Source organism: Xenopus laevis, chromosome 8L (genome assembly GCF_017654675.1).
Source record: "Xenopus laevis strain J_2021 chromosome 8L, Xenopus_laevis_v10.1, whole genome shotgun sequence".
Taxonomy (NCBI): Eukaryota; Metazoa; Chordata; class Amphibia; order Anura; family Pipidae; genus Xenopus; species Xenopus laevis.
This window is the reverse complement of record NC_054385.1, coordinates 71,007,720-71,024,452: the sequence shown is the minus strand read 5'-3', so window position 1 is coordinate 71,024,452 and position 16,733 is coordinate 71,007,720. Positions and strand designations below refer to the sequence as shown.

The window sequence follows — 16,733 nt, the reverse complement described above, 5'->3', positions numbered from 1 at the left end:
ATTATAATAAGTGGCAACTTGGTCTTTCGGCAGCTTTTATTGCCCCGTGTATGGCCACCTTCACATGGCCATGCATTCCACTGTGGAACACACAACCATCTTGGATTGTTTCACAGGTGTTAAAGCCAGGTGCAGAGAGAGAGAGAGAGCACGCCAAGCAAAGTGGGAGCACACAGAAAAGTTTGCTATAGCTATTTTGTTTGTGCAAGTGTATCTACTGATCTTTGTGCAAGTGTATCTACTGATCTTACTGGTATGTGCAGAGCTGTCAACTTTTTAAAGTGTTGTGTCAGGTTCTGATCAGAAAAATTTCCGGGTTTGTGACATCACCGGGCACCACTTCAGCGGAAGTTACATTACGCACATGCTTGAAGACGCTGAAATCATGCACACCGGATTTTTACCTGCAAATCATTAGAAATCATCAGAATTCGGGAGGATGCATCAGACAGATGGGGGACAGAGCGAGAAAATCTTTTAACTTGCACTTTTGTAACAATTTAAGATAAAGGGGTGGTTAACCTTTAAGGTAACTTTTAGTATGTTATAGAATGGCCAATTCTAAGCAACTTTTCAATTGGTATTCATTATTTATAGTTTTATAGTTATTTGCCTTTTTCTTCCGACTCTTTGCAGTTTTGAATTGGGCGTTGCTGACCCCTTCTAAGAAACAAATGCTCTGTAAGGCTATACATGTATTGTTATAGCTAATTTTTATTACTCAAATTTCTATTCAGACCTCTTCTGTTCATATTCCAGTTCGTTATTCACATCAATGCATGGTTGCTAGGGTAATTTGGATCCTAGCTACCAAATTGTTTAAAATGCAAATTGAAGAGCTGCTGAATAAAAAGCTAAATAACTCAAAAACATTAAATAAAACCAATTGCATATTGTCTCAGAATTTTACTCTCTACATCATACTAAAAGTTATCTCAAAGGTGAACAACCCCTTTAAACAAAGATACAATTGTAACTGTTTAAGATAAGCAAGTCTCTCGGGAGAACGGCGACTCACAGCTTAAAGGGCAATTCACCTTCATTAGCAAAACTGGTATAACTCATTGCCCTAAAACTACTAGACATATATTTAAACTTTCCATAACCTGCCAAATTTTGGAAAATCAGCATGGTATTTAGGGAATGTGCCCATAAAATGGGCGTGATCAAAATAATTTAGACATTTTTTTGTCCCTCTTTATGTTTTTGAAATGTTGGGAGGTATGCAGCTGTGTACTGTAAATATGCTGATTATACATTTCCTGTAGTAATTATACTGGCACATCTAGGTTATTATGCCTTCTCCAGTTTACTTAGGGATTGGCACAGCAGTGGTTAATATGCCCATTATTCCTTTTCTGTAGAAATTATACTGACACCTCTGGGTTATGTTGGTTAAATGGGTGTATTTAGGGGTGAGGTCTAAGTAGGCATGACCAAAAAATGGCCGCACTGTTCTGCGGCAGGATAAATTGCTTAGGGACCACAAAGACCTTAAAGGAGAACTAAACCCTAAAAATGAATATGGCTAAAAATGCCATATTCTAAATACTGAACTTATTGCACCAGTCTAAAGTTTCAGCTTTTCAATAGCAGCAATGATCCAGGACTTGTCACAGGGGGTCACCATCTTGGAAAGTGCCTGAAACTCACATACTTAGTGGGCTCTGAGCTGCTGTTGAGATGCTAAGTTTAGGGGTTGTCACACAAATCAAGCAGAAAATGAGGTTGGCCTGTAATATAAGCTGATGCTTCAGGGCTGATTATTGAATTCTGATACTAGTTGCACTGGCATCTGTATTAATTACTAATCAGCCTTATATTGTGACATGTATATTCTATGTGTACTGTATATTGAGTTGGTCCCTTAGCCGAGTAACTAGCAGAATCAGCAGAGAAGAAGATGGGAAGTAGTGATGTGTGGGTCGAGAATTTATCGACCCACACTCGACCCTAACCCGCCCGCTCCCTACCCGGGCCCGCTGCTCTCCTTTATTTATAGACCCATGCCCGCCCCGCCGTCACAAAAGGGGCAAGGCAGGCGGAATGGTATACATTCCGGTGCCGGAAGACGGCAGTACTAGGTCGCATTTCGTCCAGGGGTTGGCCTGAACCCGGCCGACCTGCGGGTAAACCCGCGGGCCTCGGGTCGGCCTGCACATCACTAATGGGAAGCTACTGGGGCATCTTTGAAAACACAGATCTTTACTGCTAAAGGGCTGTGGTTTCCTTAGGCTGGTACAGAAGCCCAGAACATAATGTAAAACATTTGTAGCTACTTCATTAGTTAAACTTTAGCTCTCCTTTAAAAAGGCCCTGGTTCAAGCTGCCCAATACGCCACATAACCAACCTTGCACTTTGTGTCAAACCTTCTGCATACAAGCACAATAAAATGATAGTGCAGCTTGATGACTGAAGATTGCATTTAGGCCAACCATATGTACAAATCACACTCAAGTGTAGGAGGGTAAAAGAAACTCAGCCAGATTTCTTGCAGTAGCATAATAGTGCTACATAAACACAGTAAAGTCTCTGTGATGAGCGCCTGCAGTGAGACAACATGGCGTCCTTATTGACTGACAATTCAGTTTGACGAGAGAACAGGACATACTTCCCACGTGTTGCCAATAAGTCACTGGCGCAGGCGCAGTGAGGAAGAGAGAACTCGGAAGTTCCGCCCTTCTTTAAAAATGGCAGCGCCCGGTGATGGTAGCGTGGCGCACGCGGATTTTTTGGGCTTCGGTCCCGGTTCAAAGGCAGGACAGAAGGGCTTGGGTAAAAGGAAACGGGTGAATAAGAACAAGAAGAAAAACTGGTTACGGCACAGCGATGTGAAAGACGTGGAAGAATTCTTGGACGATGTCCGTTTACAGGAGAGAACGGCAGGGTGAGGAGCACAAGCTGAACGCTGGGACCTGTGTTTATTACTACTATACTGTGTGTACAGCGCGTCCCGTGTGTTAATAAGGGCAATAAATAAGAATAATTTGACAACAGAGTGAGAGTTTCATGTTCATGCGATCACGAAGGTTGGATTGCTTGTAAGCAATGAGCACTGCATTGAGTATTCCTGGTCATGCTTCTGAGACACCAGTAAAAAGAGCAAAGTATGCAGTATGGGTTTTTTTTAAAGGCAAAATTGTCACTTAATCTTTTTTTTTCCTTTAGGGGGCTATTGCAAGATAAAGCAGATGACAGCCTGTTTTTTGTGGACACTGCCAAACCAAAAAAAAAAGGTACGCGTAACCCCAGTAGGTATACATACAGTAACATACAGTATTGGTTTATGTAGCTGACTGCTTGCTTGTCTATGGGACATGTGGGTGATTGCAAGGAATTACAACATTAAGCAGCGGGGTTACAAACATCTGTGTATTTTTTTTTTTCCTGCAGCTGCCAAGTTAAAGAGGAAGGATGCACCACTGCATATAGATCTGATCCTGCAAAGTGACTCTAAGATCCCCCCTCCAAAAGAGTGAGTATATGAAAAATGCAGCCATCTTTGTCGATGCATGAACAGTATAATCTCACACACATGCAGTTTAAAGGAATAGTCCAGTGTGAAAATAACAACTGGGTAAATAGGCTGTGCAAAATAAAAAAAAATTCTAATATAGTTAGTTAGCCAAAAATGTAATATATAAAGGCTGGAGTGAACGGATGTCTAATAAAACAGCCAGAATCCAACTTCCTGCTTTTCAGCTCTATAACTCTGAGTTAGTCAGCGACTTGAAGGGGGGCCACATGGTACATTTCTGTTCAGTGAGTTTGCAATTGATCCTCAGCATTCAGCTCAGATTCAAAAGCAACAGATATGACCCATGTGCCCCCCCCCTCAAGTCTCTGATTGGTTACTGCCTGGTAACCAGGGTAACCAGCCAGTGTAAACCAAGAGAGCTGAAAAGCAGGAAGTAGTGTTCTGACTGACATGTTATACATCAAATCACTCCAGCCTTTATACATTACATTGTTGGCTAACTAACTATTAGAAACATTTTTTATTTTGCACAGCCTATCTATTTACCCGGTTTTTATTTTTAAACTAAACACAATTTATAGTTTTCTATAATGACAATTACAAACCACTCCTGTGGAACATTTACACCTGTTTTTGGGCTATGGTACTACCGGCACCGATCCTGGGGCTGATCTTGCCTGAGGGTGCTGGACCTGGGTGCTACAGTATCACAGATGTGAAATATCAATGATCAAAACACTGTACTGGCAATCTAACTCTCTGGGATTCCAGTCTTTTGCCACAAAATTTTTAATAGCTTTGCAAGCAGGCAACAAATTGCCCAGGATGGTTCCCTATTTATTTTGCTGGCAATAGCTTGACTGGCAAGCCAGATGATTGTTTCTTGTAAAACTCTGCTTACATGTAGAAAAGAAGTGGACGAACAGTTGATGCTTGCTAAATAAAGTCAAATGTTACTTTGTTTTCCCTAAACCCTCTGCCTACAGTATAGCCTCACATCAAGTCCCAAATGGAAGAAAACTGAAGAGAAAACAGGAGTTGCAAGCACAGTTGGAGAAGAGAGGAATCCTTTCTCGGTCAGAAAAACTTTTGCAAGCACGGCTTAATAAGAGCAATTCAAAGGCTAAAGCACAAGCCAACAACAACCCCGGCAGGAGCTTTTATGACATCTGGGGAGAAAAAAGTAAGAACTTTTACACTTTTCATTTGACTGTTCCCTTACGTGTAGTTGTGCCTGAACCTCAAGCTTATTTTAAGCTCTCCAGTGTTTTTAAGACTGAAATTGGTGTCCATATTGAGTTAATTTTCTGAGTCCATATTCTGTTTAGGTGCAGTTTGGGATTTGGTGGCTGATTTTTTTTTTTTTTTCTTTTTTTTTCTTGAGATTGAAACAAAGGGTATATAGTTCTATTCTATCTTTCTTAAACCCAGTGGCATCTAATCTGTCCAGCCTTAACCAGCAAAGAAAAATTGCACATGTTTGTTTCTCCTTGTGTTCTCAAAGGGGACCTAATGCGAAAATCAAAATGTAATATAAAGTTGCCATACAACTTTCATTATTTCATGTGCCATTTCTGAAATAATCAAGTTTCTCTACTTCCCTCTCTGTATCTGCTCTCTTCATCCTCACTTAATGCACAAGTTGGGGGTGCCAGATTTTCATTGACAGATCGAATGCGTCTTTTAGGGGGGCTCCGTTTATTATCATATATATATTAGAACTCACTCCCGTAATTGATTCCAGCGCAAAACAAAATGTAACAAAACTCTACATGCAGAAAATCTGCATGTAGAGAGACAGGATCTCTGGTGATTTTGAAAGAGCGAACTGTAGTACATCTAGATCACCCCCACCCCTCAAAGGATGTATAAGACCTAACTATTTAAAATTAGAATTTCCAACTCTTGCATGAAGATAAACATGTTGAGAGGAGAGTAGCTTGATTGTTTTCAGAAACCAGTCAGAATTTATAACTGATTATGTATAACCAATTTCTTCTTTCAGTATGATTCTTATATTTTCATTTTTGCAATTGTTCCCCTTTAAATTTTAGTATATTGTAGAATGTTAATAAAGTAAGTGGCTTTGTGTCTATATGGTTAGGCATTAACATCATAGGACCAATATATGAATAACCCCCATATTGCTGCCCATAGAACAGGGAACAGTATTCAGCTAAACCATGGTGTACACTTAGAATCAATTTTTGTGCAATATTTTTCAGTTAAGTGGGGTTTGTTTGTTTTTTTTACTTTTTCAAAGCATATTTACATAAAAGTACATATTTACTAACTGCAATACTCCTAAACTACTGGTGTTTGGAAGGTGCAAATCTTTTCTTATTTTTTATTTTATACTTATTCTAGACTGACCTACACTTTTAAGAAGTTCTTTATTTTAATACTTCTTGAATTTTGTCTTCCTTTTCTGCCTCTTTCCAAACTATTGCTTTGCGAGGCTACAATGGTATTAATGGTATAAATATATGCTGAACTATTTAAGCATAAACCATAAAATTGTAAGTTGTAAATTCTCAGAATATAGTTTTAAGAGTGTGCTACCCTGAATGTGAATTGCCCCTACTCTTCTGGCAGTTTATGATTGTGTCAGCTGGCTGGTTTTGCAAATCACCCACATGTTTTCATGACATGGCTTGGGGTATTGGGGCCCTGAGATGACAGACCCTGGTGGCCCCAGAACTCCAGGGACGACGGTTAAAATAGAGGACCAGTAATACCAACTATTAAAGGACATGCAAAGCCTACATTTTCCTACCATGTATATAAGTTGAGCATATCTTCCTCACCCAAGCCACATCATTTGTACTGCATATACCCCCTCCGTTTGCCAGCCCTTCACATTTTCCCAAAACAACAAATAGCTTTCACCCAGCGGCCATTTTCCCTCTGACACCATCAGTAACATTGACATCTGCAAACGGGACATGTATGCTGTAAAGTTCATACAAAGCAGAATGCAGGTTTACACAGGCACACCATACTTTGATAAAAAGTTCTGCTGGGGTTGGGTTCTGTAATGGTTAAGCTGAGCTCAGGAGTGGTGGTTAGGAATAAAAAAATAGGATCAGACATCTAGTTTCTAAGGGAACCAGCAATCCTATTGCTTCATTGGCTGTTAGACTGGAGGGTGGGTTTAATAATCTGAACTGAGCATGCACATAAGCCAACAGCCAAAGTAAATTCCGGAGGGAGTGGGCAGAGAGGGTTAGAGGAGGAGAAGGAATTCTAAATGCTGCAGCCTGACAGTTAAACCTTTTAACAACCAGAGTGGCAGGTATCTAAAGATTTCAAAGAGGCTGGGCACTGATTACATTTTTGTGCTTGTTTGTGGGGGGTACATGTCCTTTAAAGATGTATTTACATATAATCTATTTGAAAATATACTTCCCTGTGGTGGGATGTCTAAGCAGAACATGACTGCTAAAAATATTTGTATACCAGGTCAAATGTAAACTTGCCATTTTCCCTTGTTCCTTAAGGCTTTATTGAAATTGATGTTTGCTTTGAAGTGTATGTAGCCAGGATGGCTTTGCAGGACAAATATCACTTAATAGACTTGTTTTGTAGATTAATGGTAATATTATTTAGATCCCCTAGACTCTGAACATCAAGGAAAGGACTCTTGGTACCTTGAACAGACTAAAAAAAGCAGAGTTAAGGTGAGTTTTATCTTGTATGTTTTTTTTTTTAAAGCAAGTGAGGTTGTTATGGTGTATGATGCATTTGTTTAATAAGATAAGCATTACACCTACTGATGGGTAGCCCATCATATCACTGACCCGCTAGAATTATTTTTAAATTAAATGTTATTAGATGTGTAATTGCACAGTGCAGTCATATTCTCCGGTTTGCTTTTAAACTAATTGTTTTATACATCCTTTCTTTTAGCATCCAGATAGATTAAACGCCAAACCTTCGGAGATCCCAGCTATTGAAACTGTGGGGTCTGGGTCATCCTACAACCCATCATTCCAGTCACATCAGGTATTGGTTCTGCATATAATGCTATGTAACTGTGTAGTGCTGCAGGGCACAAATGCATAACCTTCTGCAGGTTGTCTGTTTTATTTAAAAAAAAAAAAAAAAAACGTATTTGAACACAACATTCCAGCCTCATTCAAGTTGTTTACTGTGTAAAGCTCAATCCATTGCCGCTTAAGTTAGTCTGAGAAGTGTTTTGGTGCTGCTAATCAGAACTACAGATACTAAGACTTCATTTAAATGCTGAGATTAAATGGTAATTCTTCAGTAAACCATGAGTTTCTCTGTTTGCAGGGAACCCCCCCCCCCCCATACCAATATAATTTCACCATGTAAGGTAACCCCTACCTCCTCTTTTTCTATTGTGAAGTAAGATTCTGGAACTTTAGTGTTAGATTCTCTGAAACACTAACAGTTTCATGTTATCCAGGGCTGATCCTATCAAATGTGGGGCCCAATTGGGACCATGTTGGCGGGGCCCCTAGACAAAGTGTTGCTGGCTACTGACACACCAAGTATTTAGGAAAATAAGGGCATACAGGCACAAAATAGAAAGCAAAGGGGCAGACAAGGTAAGAGAGTGAGAGGGATGAAATAGGGGCACATAATAGGGGCACACAGGGTAAGAGAGAGAGGGAGGAAATAGGAGAGTGGACTGGGCCAATTAGTTTGGGGCAGGCTGGGCCGATTCAGCTTGGGAGCAGGCTTGGTTGGATTTGGGCAGGCAGGGCCTATCAAGGTTGGAGGAAAGCTGGGCCTATGAGAGTTGGGGGCAGGCTAGACCTATGGAGTTGGGGGGATAGGCTGGCTTATCAGAGTTGGGGGTGGGCTGGACTCTCAAAGTTGGGGGCAGGCCAGGCAGCATCATGTGCTGAGGGAAATATTATATGTGCTGCCCTGTGGTGCGGGGCCCCCAGAGGTGCGGGGCCCTATTGGGTCCAATAGGCCTAAGGCCGGCCCTGATGTTATCATTTAATTGTAAACTATAGTATCATAGGACAAGCAATGCATCTAAGGGTTTTCAAAGATGCTGAGCTTCAATCAGCCATTAGTTTACTTTAAAAAAAAAAAAGAAGAAAAAAACACATTCCCTGACCAATCCGATTATGCCACTACATATTGAGTTATGTCATAGAGGATAATATAAAAGTTTGTTTGAACAGGCACTTCTTTTGCAAGCTCATGAAGTGGAATTAAAGAAATTAAAAGAGGAAGAAAAGATTGAAAGACAGCTCAAGTTTCCCACTGCTGCAGATGCTCCCACCCAGGTCAGTGTAAAGCATGTTTTTGTGAAAATAAAACCATTCCATTATCTCTTGAAGTTTAGTGTTTATGTATTTTTTAAATAAGCACAACTGGATCAGCTCATGTCAAAATAGGGGTGTATATTTTCTTTTTTAATATGGATTTATGCAGTTTAGTTAGGATCAAGTGCAGGGTACTGTTTTAGTTACTCTTTATTCTTTCTCAGGAAAGCAAGTTTCAGGAGCTATGTGAAGGCCTTGTGGAAGAAACTGAGGAGATGACTGCTGTCGAAGATGGGTCTGAAGAGCAAGGAACTGGTCCTGGTTTGCGGAGAGAGCGAAAAACTGAGCGGCAAAGAAAGAAGGAAAAGGAAGCTAAATTTCTGGTGAGACTTTCCCCTGGTCAAATGATATATATGTATAATTAGCAATGTAACCTTTTTGAATATCGAATATTGATATTCAAATTTTAAATCTGGGTTCTTTAATGTCCTTATTAGTCTCATAATAGTATTTGGAAATTTTACTAAACATCAATATTTACATTACTAAAAGAAAATTCTTCACAGTGATTTTTGAGCACCCACCCATAACAAAATTAATTCTTTTTGTGGTAAGGGCTATATTGTATTGTGCAAGTTGAGTTTTCATTTTTTTTTCCATTATCACTTGTGTGTTTTGAAAATTCATAGTAAATGATTGTCTTACTGCCTATTTCTGTTGTATAACTTTTTTTCAAAAAGAACGTGTGTGTGTAGTACTGTGGGGAAAATGGTAGCTGGGCATAGAGGAGATTGGAGTTTTTCAGTTATTTATCTTAACAGCCTCCATTGTTCTCTGCAAGTTGCTGCAGCTGGAGAAAAACACAGTTTGGTGGGTATATGGGTACAGCATTTCTTTTTATGAAAGGGGTGTGGGATAGATAGGAAATCTCTTTACCATCATGTGGCACTTTTAGTTATTAGTTGTGAATGTATTAACAATAAGCATGTGTTGACTACTATAATGAAGGGTTGAACATCTTTCTAGTTTAGTTGTGAATAGGCCACATACGTATGGTGTAAATTTATGTTGGATGTTGGAAATACTTTCCACTGTGAATTGGGTAGTGGTATGTGATCGGCTTATGTCCTACAAGACTGTTAGAACAAACACTGCCATAATTAGGAAAAGAGAAGCAGCAGTCAAAACACCCCTCTCATAGTTATTTATTATTAAAAGCTCTCTGACATTAACCTTACTTCACAAATAATCTGACCCAGCTGCTAGAAAACATGATGAACTGAGGAATTTCTAGGCTTTAGATGTATGATTTGGTTTAAAAATCAGTTTGACATATCACTATGTATCTTTAACTTCTAAAACACTCCTTACTTTTTAACCAGCGAGCCAAGCTGCAAGCAGATAAAATAAAGAATCAACGTAAGCAGAGTCTCTTCCAGTTGAGGTCAATTCAAACAGCACTTGCAAAGCGCGAGGGAGAGCTGGCACGGCGCAAAGCAGTGAGAGCAGAGAACCGTAAAAAAGAGGCCCTGCAGCCACGTAGGCTAGGCCGTCTTAAGTAAGTGAAGCAGCAGTAACACTAACCTGACCCTATTCCATTTGTAGCAATCCTGCAGTCCAAAAAAAAATTTTTTTGGACAAACTGTGTTGGCATCTATAGCTTTTCATAAATAGTTTTTAAGAAAACAAATCCTGGTAGGATCCTTCTATTTAAAGGGATCCTGTCATTGGAAAACATGTTTTTTTCAAAACGCATCAGTTAATAGTGCTACTCCAGCAGAATTCTGCACTGAAATCCATTTCTCAAGAGCAAACAGATTTTTTTTTTTTTTATATTCAATTTTGATATCTGACATGGGGCTAGACATTTTGTCAGTTTCCCAGCTGCCCCCAGTCATGTGACTTGTGCCTGCACTTTAGTAGAGAAATGCTTTCTGGCAGGCTGATGTTTTTCCTTCTCATTGTAACTGAATGCGTCTCAGTGGGACATGGGTTTTTACTATTGAGTGTTGTTCTTAGATCTGCCAGGCAGCTGTTCTCTTGTGTTAGGGAGCTGCTATCTGGTTACCTTCCCATTGTTCTTTTGTTTGGCTGCTGGGGGGGGAAAAGGGAGGGGGTGATATCACTCTAACTTGCAGTAAAGAGTGATTGAAGTTTATCAGAGCACAAGTCACATGACTTGGGGCAGCTGGGAAATTGACAAAATGTCTAGCCCCATGTCAGAAAAAAAATCTGTTTGCTCTTTTGAGAAATGGATTTCAGTGCAGAATTCTGCTGGGGCAGCACTATTAACTGGTTCATTTAAAAAAACAAAAAAAAAAAATTTCCCATGACAATATCCCTTAAAATTAGATTGATTATCCATAAAGACTTGTAGGGCTGTAGTGTATGTGATTCTCTACCAAGTGGCTGTTTTTCATTGATTAGAGTAAACTCAATTGTACTTTGTTGCTTTTGTTTTTTATTTTATTTTTTTTATACCCACCAGTACATGTACTGTATATTGAGAATTCTGATCAATTTAGTTACCCTACCATGTAAACCCAATTACTTTTCTTACACTATTCTTAAATAGGGCTGAATTATTCAGTAACTTTAGATAACCAATATGTATATGTTTTTAACAATTCGCTAAGCATTTCCTTAATACTTTTCTTAACACCGTTAATGTCAGGAAATATGTTCCCATTTAAGGTTTAAACACAAGTGTAAAACATTTTGCAGAACCCATAATCGTGCAGGGTGGTGTCCAATGATCTCTGTTGAAAATTCAGAGTTGAAGCACATTAAGTATTAAAAACCATACACATTACAGTTTGGGAAACGCTTCAATAATTCTGCATTTGTTTTGTGATCATAGAGATCTCATAATTTATGCAGAGGACTTACTTTGATCCGTTTAAGATTGCCTGGAAGGATAACAGAACTTTAATTGCACCACACTGTGCTATTGTTTAAAATGGCTGAATTTACTTAATCCTGAGGTTTGGAGTATTCTAGAAACCTTTGTTTTTAACGCACATGGAATGGTAAATATCTACCATGCAGGCCTGTGCTATATTCTCCTTTTAAAGGAATTCTATACTCTCAGAAAGAATACTTAAAGGTACAGTAACGTCAAAAAATAAGTGTTTTAAAGTAATGAAAATATAATGCAGTGTTGCTCTGCACTGGTAAAACTGTTGTGTTTTCTTAAACTACTATTGTTTATATAAATAAGCTGCTGTGTTGCAATGGGGGCAGCCATTCAAAGGAGAAAAGGCTCAGGTTACACAGCAGATAGCAAATAAGCTCTGTCTGTCTTATGGTGTTATCTGTTATCCATTAGCTAACCTGTGCCATATAGCAGTTTTTCAATTCCCGCCATTGCTCCATAACAGCTTGTTTATATGAACTATAGTAGTGTTTCTGAAGCAAACGGATCATTACCAGTGCAGGACAACAGTACATGATATTTTCATTACTTTAAAACACTTAAATTTTTTGGTGTTACTGTTCCTTTAACTAGCTGATTTTAAATCCTATTAAGAGGCTTAATATGAATCTTCCCAAACTGCAATATAGATCGGTAAATATTGCTCTTTTGCATCCCTTAACTTGAGTCGTCATTTTCTGTGATGTTCTCTGTGCTGCCTCAGAGATCACCTGACCATAAATAACACAGCTCTAACTGTAACAGGAAGATGTATGGGAGCAAAAGACAAAAATTGGCTCATGTGACCTAACATGTTTGTGTGCACTGTGAATTATACAATCCCAGGGCGCAGCCCTTGGTACTTAAAATGGCAATTTTCTCTTCAAGATTACCCAATGACACAACTGCTAGAAAAGTATATTTTTATTAAAATGGGCTATTTAGATGAAGCAGTGTTACATATGGGCTGTTTTGTGCTATATATATTTATAGAGACCTATACTGTTTGGGGGCATATGGTCCATAACTGTCTACTCTTCAATTGATATCACTTAATCTGCCCTGTGAGGAGAGACATCCTTGCGCTGTGAGTATTCCCAGTAGTCTAAACTGGGGATGTGAGGCTAACTCAGGGTGACCTGGGGCGTTGGTGTGTTGACCAATACCTGGGTTCTGAGGGCAGTAAATTTAATTTTTTTCGTTTTGCTCATATATTGTCATTCTCCTGTAAGTCTGCATTCCCTTCAAAGCGAGTCCTATGAACATATGTTTGACTTTTGCAGGTATAAAGAACCAGAAATAGATGTACTACTTAGTGATGAGCTTCCAGAATCCCTGAGGAAGTTGAAGGTAAATGGACAGCTTAGTTTTACTCTCTTAAAATCCTTTGCCAATGATGAGACCCATCCTTGCGCTGTGAGCATTTCCAGCGGTTCATGCTGGCAATGTGAAGCCAATACAGGGTAACTCAGGATGTGCCATGTAGGCAGTATCCTGGGGTCTGAGGCTTATCTTTTGTTTCAATTTATTTTAGATGAGTCAATGGTAGCTGTCACATCATCTCCAAGAGCTTGACCCAGCACTTTTCATTTTTTTCTGTTATGTTTCATGTTATCTGAACAAGGACCATTGATTCTATGCAAATCCTGCAAAAATGTGGAACATTAACTCTGGTTTAGCACCCATATCCTAAGGGCCATGTCAGATAAAGCATTTTGTCTGCTGGTGTATCCAAGCTGGGTGAGAACATTGATCTGTTTCCGCAAAATAAAATTTGCACCGTCAAGCATGTCATCAGCCTGTTGCAAAAAAAAAAAAAAAGGTGCACAAACAGGCTGTCAGCGTACAGTAGTGTTGGGGCAGAAGGTAGCTTATCGACCACATCTGACACGGTCCTTTTTTCTTTTTTCTCTTTTTTCCCATGATATTTAATTTGGGTCATAACTAAAGGATGCCAAACCCATTTTTTTCAGTTGTTTTCAGGTTATTTACTAGAACTAGACTTTTTACAATTGCTTTCCATTTATTTATTTATTTTAATTTTAACTTTGTTTGATGTTGTATCTGGCAAATCAGTAATCCAAGTGCAGATTCTGAACTGTTACATACATTTCAGTTGATACATTTCTCAGCAACATCTGTGGAATAGTCACAACTATTGTCTCAATTAGAAACTGCCTTTTAAAGGTTTTTTTTTTTACCTTTAAATTATTGGAGAGTGCTATTCTGAGAATTTGTAATTGGTTTTCATTTTTTATTTAGATTTAAGTAATCTGGTTGCTAGGGTTCCAATTACCCTATAAACCATACATTGGTTTGAATAAGAGACTGGACTACTGAATAGGACAGGGCCTGGATAGAAAATGAGTATTAAAAAATAGCAACAACTGTTTTGTACCCTTCTAGAGCATTTTTTTAGATGGTTAGATGGGGGTCAGTGACCCCCATGTGAAAGCTGGAAAGAGTTGGAAGAAAAGGGCAAATAATTCAAAAACCATAAAAATAAAAACTCGCATTGAAAAGTTGCTTAGAATTGACCACTTTATAAAACATTACTTAAAGGTAAACCACATATTTAATAAAATTCAGGGATTCAGGCCAAAGATTGTAAACTGTTCTAAATTGATACATTTGCTGAGTCGGTGACCCCCCCCCCCTCTCCCGAGCTGCTTTAGAAAGAAACAAACCAGTGAAAAATTAAACCTCTTCAATATTCAACATTTTGAAAGTAGTCTTTTTCTTATCTTCAAACAACTGAACTGAAAGTGTTGGAATGTGAACATCCCCTTTAATAGTCTGTTTCTTTATTGTAATTAATTTTAATCTTTTACAGCCTGAAGGGAACATTGCAATGGACAGATTTAAGAGCTTCCAGAAGAGGAATATTATTGAACCACGAGAGAGAGCAAAGTAAGTACCATCAGTCAAAAACTCAATCCAGGCCTTCCCCTATGTTTTGTAAATCTTCTCTGGTTGCTGTAGGTATTTCCCATTTTACTAACCCAAGGTAACTGCCACTGAGAAACTGAACCATTTTGTATAACCACATGAAATATAGGCAAATTCTAAAGTTCTGTATCTTGGTGTTCTGTGCACTTATTGGGGTTGTTTGATGCTGTAGCCTTGTACCTACTCCTGGAGGTGGCAGTTCATGACTTTCCAAAAGTCAATGTCGGTGAATCTTGTGTATGTTTTCTTTGCTGCATATCTTTTGGCAATTTGTAAAGCACGTGACTGAATAAAGATGCTTGTTTTAAGAATGTTATTTTCCTATCCAGGTTTCACAGGAAGTTGAAAGTGAAATATGTGGAAAAACGTGCTTTCCGGGAAGTCACGTAAGTCACTGCTGGTTAATTGTTTACAGTAGAACATTGTTAAAATTCTAGACTATAAACATAGGAAATGACTCCCCACTGTCTGTTGTTCTTGCCACAGTAGTATCCATTTAACATCTATATTGTAGTTGTTTAATTTTGCTCCCTTTTTTCATATTGTATTGACCCTGACATTCAAAGCAGTTCATATCTCTGTCCCAATCTACATTTTTGAACTCTTCTCCAGATACTCACCAAACTGCCAGTTATGCTCCTCTACTAACTCTTCTCAGCTCCTCTCATTACCTCCTCACATATCAGTTCAAGACTTGTCTAGGGCTGTACCCATTCTCCACCCTTGCTTTGTCAGTCTTTTCTGCCTTCAAAAGTTCTCTCAAAACACATTTCTTTAGAGAAGCATAGCCACATAGCTGCAGTGTGTGTATATATTCTGCTAAATGCAATCCTCTGTCGCATCTCTCGCCTTGCCAACTCCCCACACCTTGTATCTCAGCCCTTTCTTTTAGAAAAGCAGTGCTTTTTCCTTTTGTATAATTTATTAGCTGCTTTGTATGTTCATTGTATATACCAATTTATTGTACAGCACATCAGAATATATTGGCTCCTTATAAATACATAATAGCCCTAATGTTGCCTGTATTTTTCTTTAAATTTTAGGCTTCATTGCCACTGTTAAGCACTGATAGTTTTTTCAGGCGGCTAGATGTACCTCTTTTCTTTTTGTTTGGTTTAAAGGGAGTTGTGAGGCAATGCAATTTGTGCATTGCCTGCCAACTGGCTTATTTTCTGTGTTCTGTGTACCTATTCATATTGCTGGAAAATCCATTTTGTTTTGTTTTTCTTTTTTTCACAGGTTGTAACAACTGCCTGCTCTTGTTTCCTATGCAAATACTGGCCATTGACAGGTTTTCCAAATATTTGCACCTCTATGAAGCATGTGGATCTTCTGAGTTGTTTAAAGCAGTCCGTCAGCTCCAGAGCTACCTGTACAGTACAAGCTTTACCTTTGTGGCGTTGCTTCTTCATTAAAGATATTCACATTCTAAGCAATGGACTTGTTATCTGTAAAACGTGGCTAGACATCAGTTTGAATGTCACCCAGACATATTAAACATCTTTTTCAGATGTTTACATCCAATATGCCAAAAGTCTCGAGTTCTCAAAACATGCTTCTTTTTGTTACGTATTAGACTTCAGCTTTGAACACCAACCTTTTCTTTACCCACGAGCGACATTCAAATATAAAGAGAGTTGGAGAGCAATACATGATTGGAAATAGTTCCTGGGGATACCAAATACGGGCTGTGATTGGCAATTGGTAGCCCCTATGTTTGGCAGTACTTGTGGTTTTTGGAGAGCAACATGTTACTCTGAGCCACTGGTTGGGGATCACTGGTATATGAGCCAGAGGGCAGCACTTAGTACTTGAAATGGCAATTTTTTATTTTTAGAGTATCTAATGGTTTATACTAGTAGAACAGTGTTTTTATTTGGATTAAACCATGTTTTAAATATCAGTCTGTTGAGCTGAACAACCATCCACATGCTGCCAGTAGCAAGCACAGATGTAAACTTTCTGGCACTGTTTGATCTTTGGTAAAACATCCAAGAGATGCTGGAAGGTTGGAGCCCCAGATAAACAGTGCGCAAGGGTGGTGGCTTGGATCCGAGCTTTGCCAAAATGAACAATAGTATTTAGATCAGGGGCTGGGCAAAGTAATGGAAACACCAGATGATGAAGGTTGTAAGTACCTTC

At 38.9% G+C, this 16,733-nt stretch overlaps 1 protein-coding gene across 2 annotated transcripts; it reads left to right on the top strand.

The window, feature by feature from the left end:
- The first annotated feature begins 2,644 nt into the window (after window positions 1-2,644).
- On the top strand, window positions 2,645-16,023 carry nop53.L (NOP53 ribosome biogenesis factor L homeolog). Of its 2 annotated transcripts, none has more exons than XM_018229259.2 (13): window positions 2,645-2,888; window positions 3,170-3,237; window positions 3,395-3,476; window positions 4,466-4,662; window positions 7,089-7,159; window positions 7,389-7,484; window positions 8,645-8,749; window positions 8,953-9,111; window positions 10,111-10,286; window positions 12,926-12,992; window positions 14,476-14,552; window positions 14,921-14,977; window positions 15,831-16,023. In XM_018229259.2, exons 1-13 carry the CDS (start codon window positions 2,692-2,694, stop codon window positions 15,835-15,837), a joined length of 1,359 nt encoding a protein of 452 aa, XP_018084748.1. In that variant the 5' UTR covers window positions 2,645-2,691; the 3' UTR covers window positions 15,838-16,023.
- The last annotated feature ends 710 nt before the right edge of the window (window positions 16,024-16,733 follow it).

Coding starts and splice junctions, on each gene's coding strand:
- nop53.L (XM_018229259.2), top strand. CDS start 2,692: ATGGCAGCGCCCGGTGATGGTAGCGTGGCGCACGCGGATTTTTTGGGC. Junction 3,477..4,465: donor AAGATCCCCCCTCCAAAAGA/GTGAGTATATGA, acceptor CTCTGCCTACAG/TATAGCCTCACATCAAGTCC. Junction 8,750..8,952: donor CTGCAGATGCTCCCACCCAG/GTCAGTGTAAAG, acceptor ATTCTTTCTCAG/GAAAGCAAGTTTCAGGAGCT.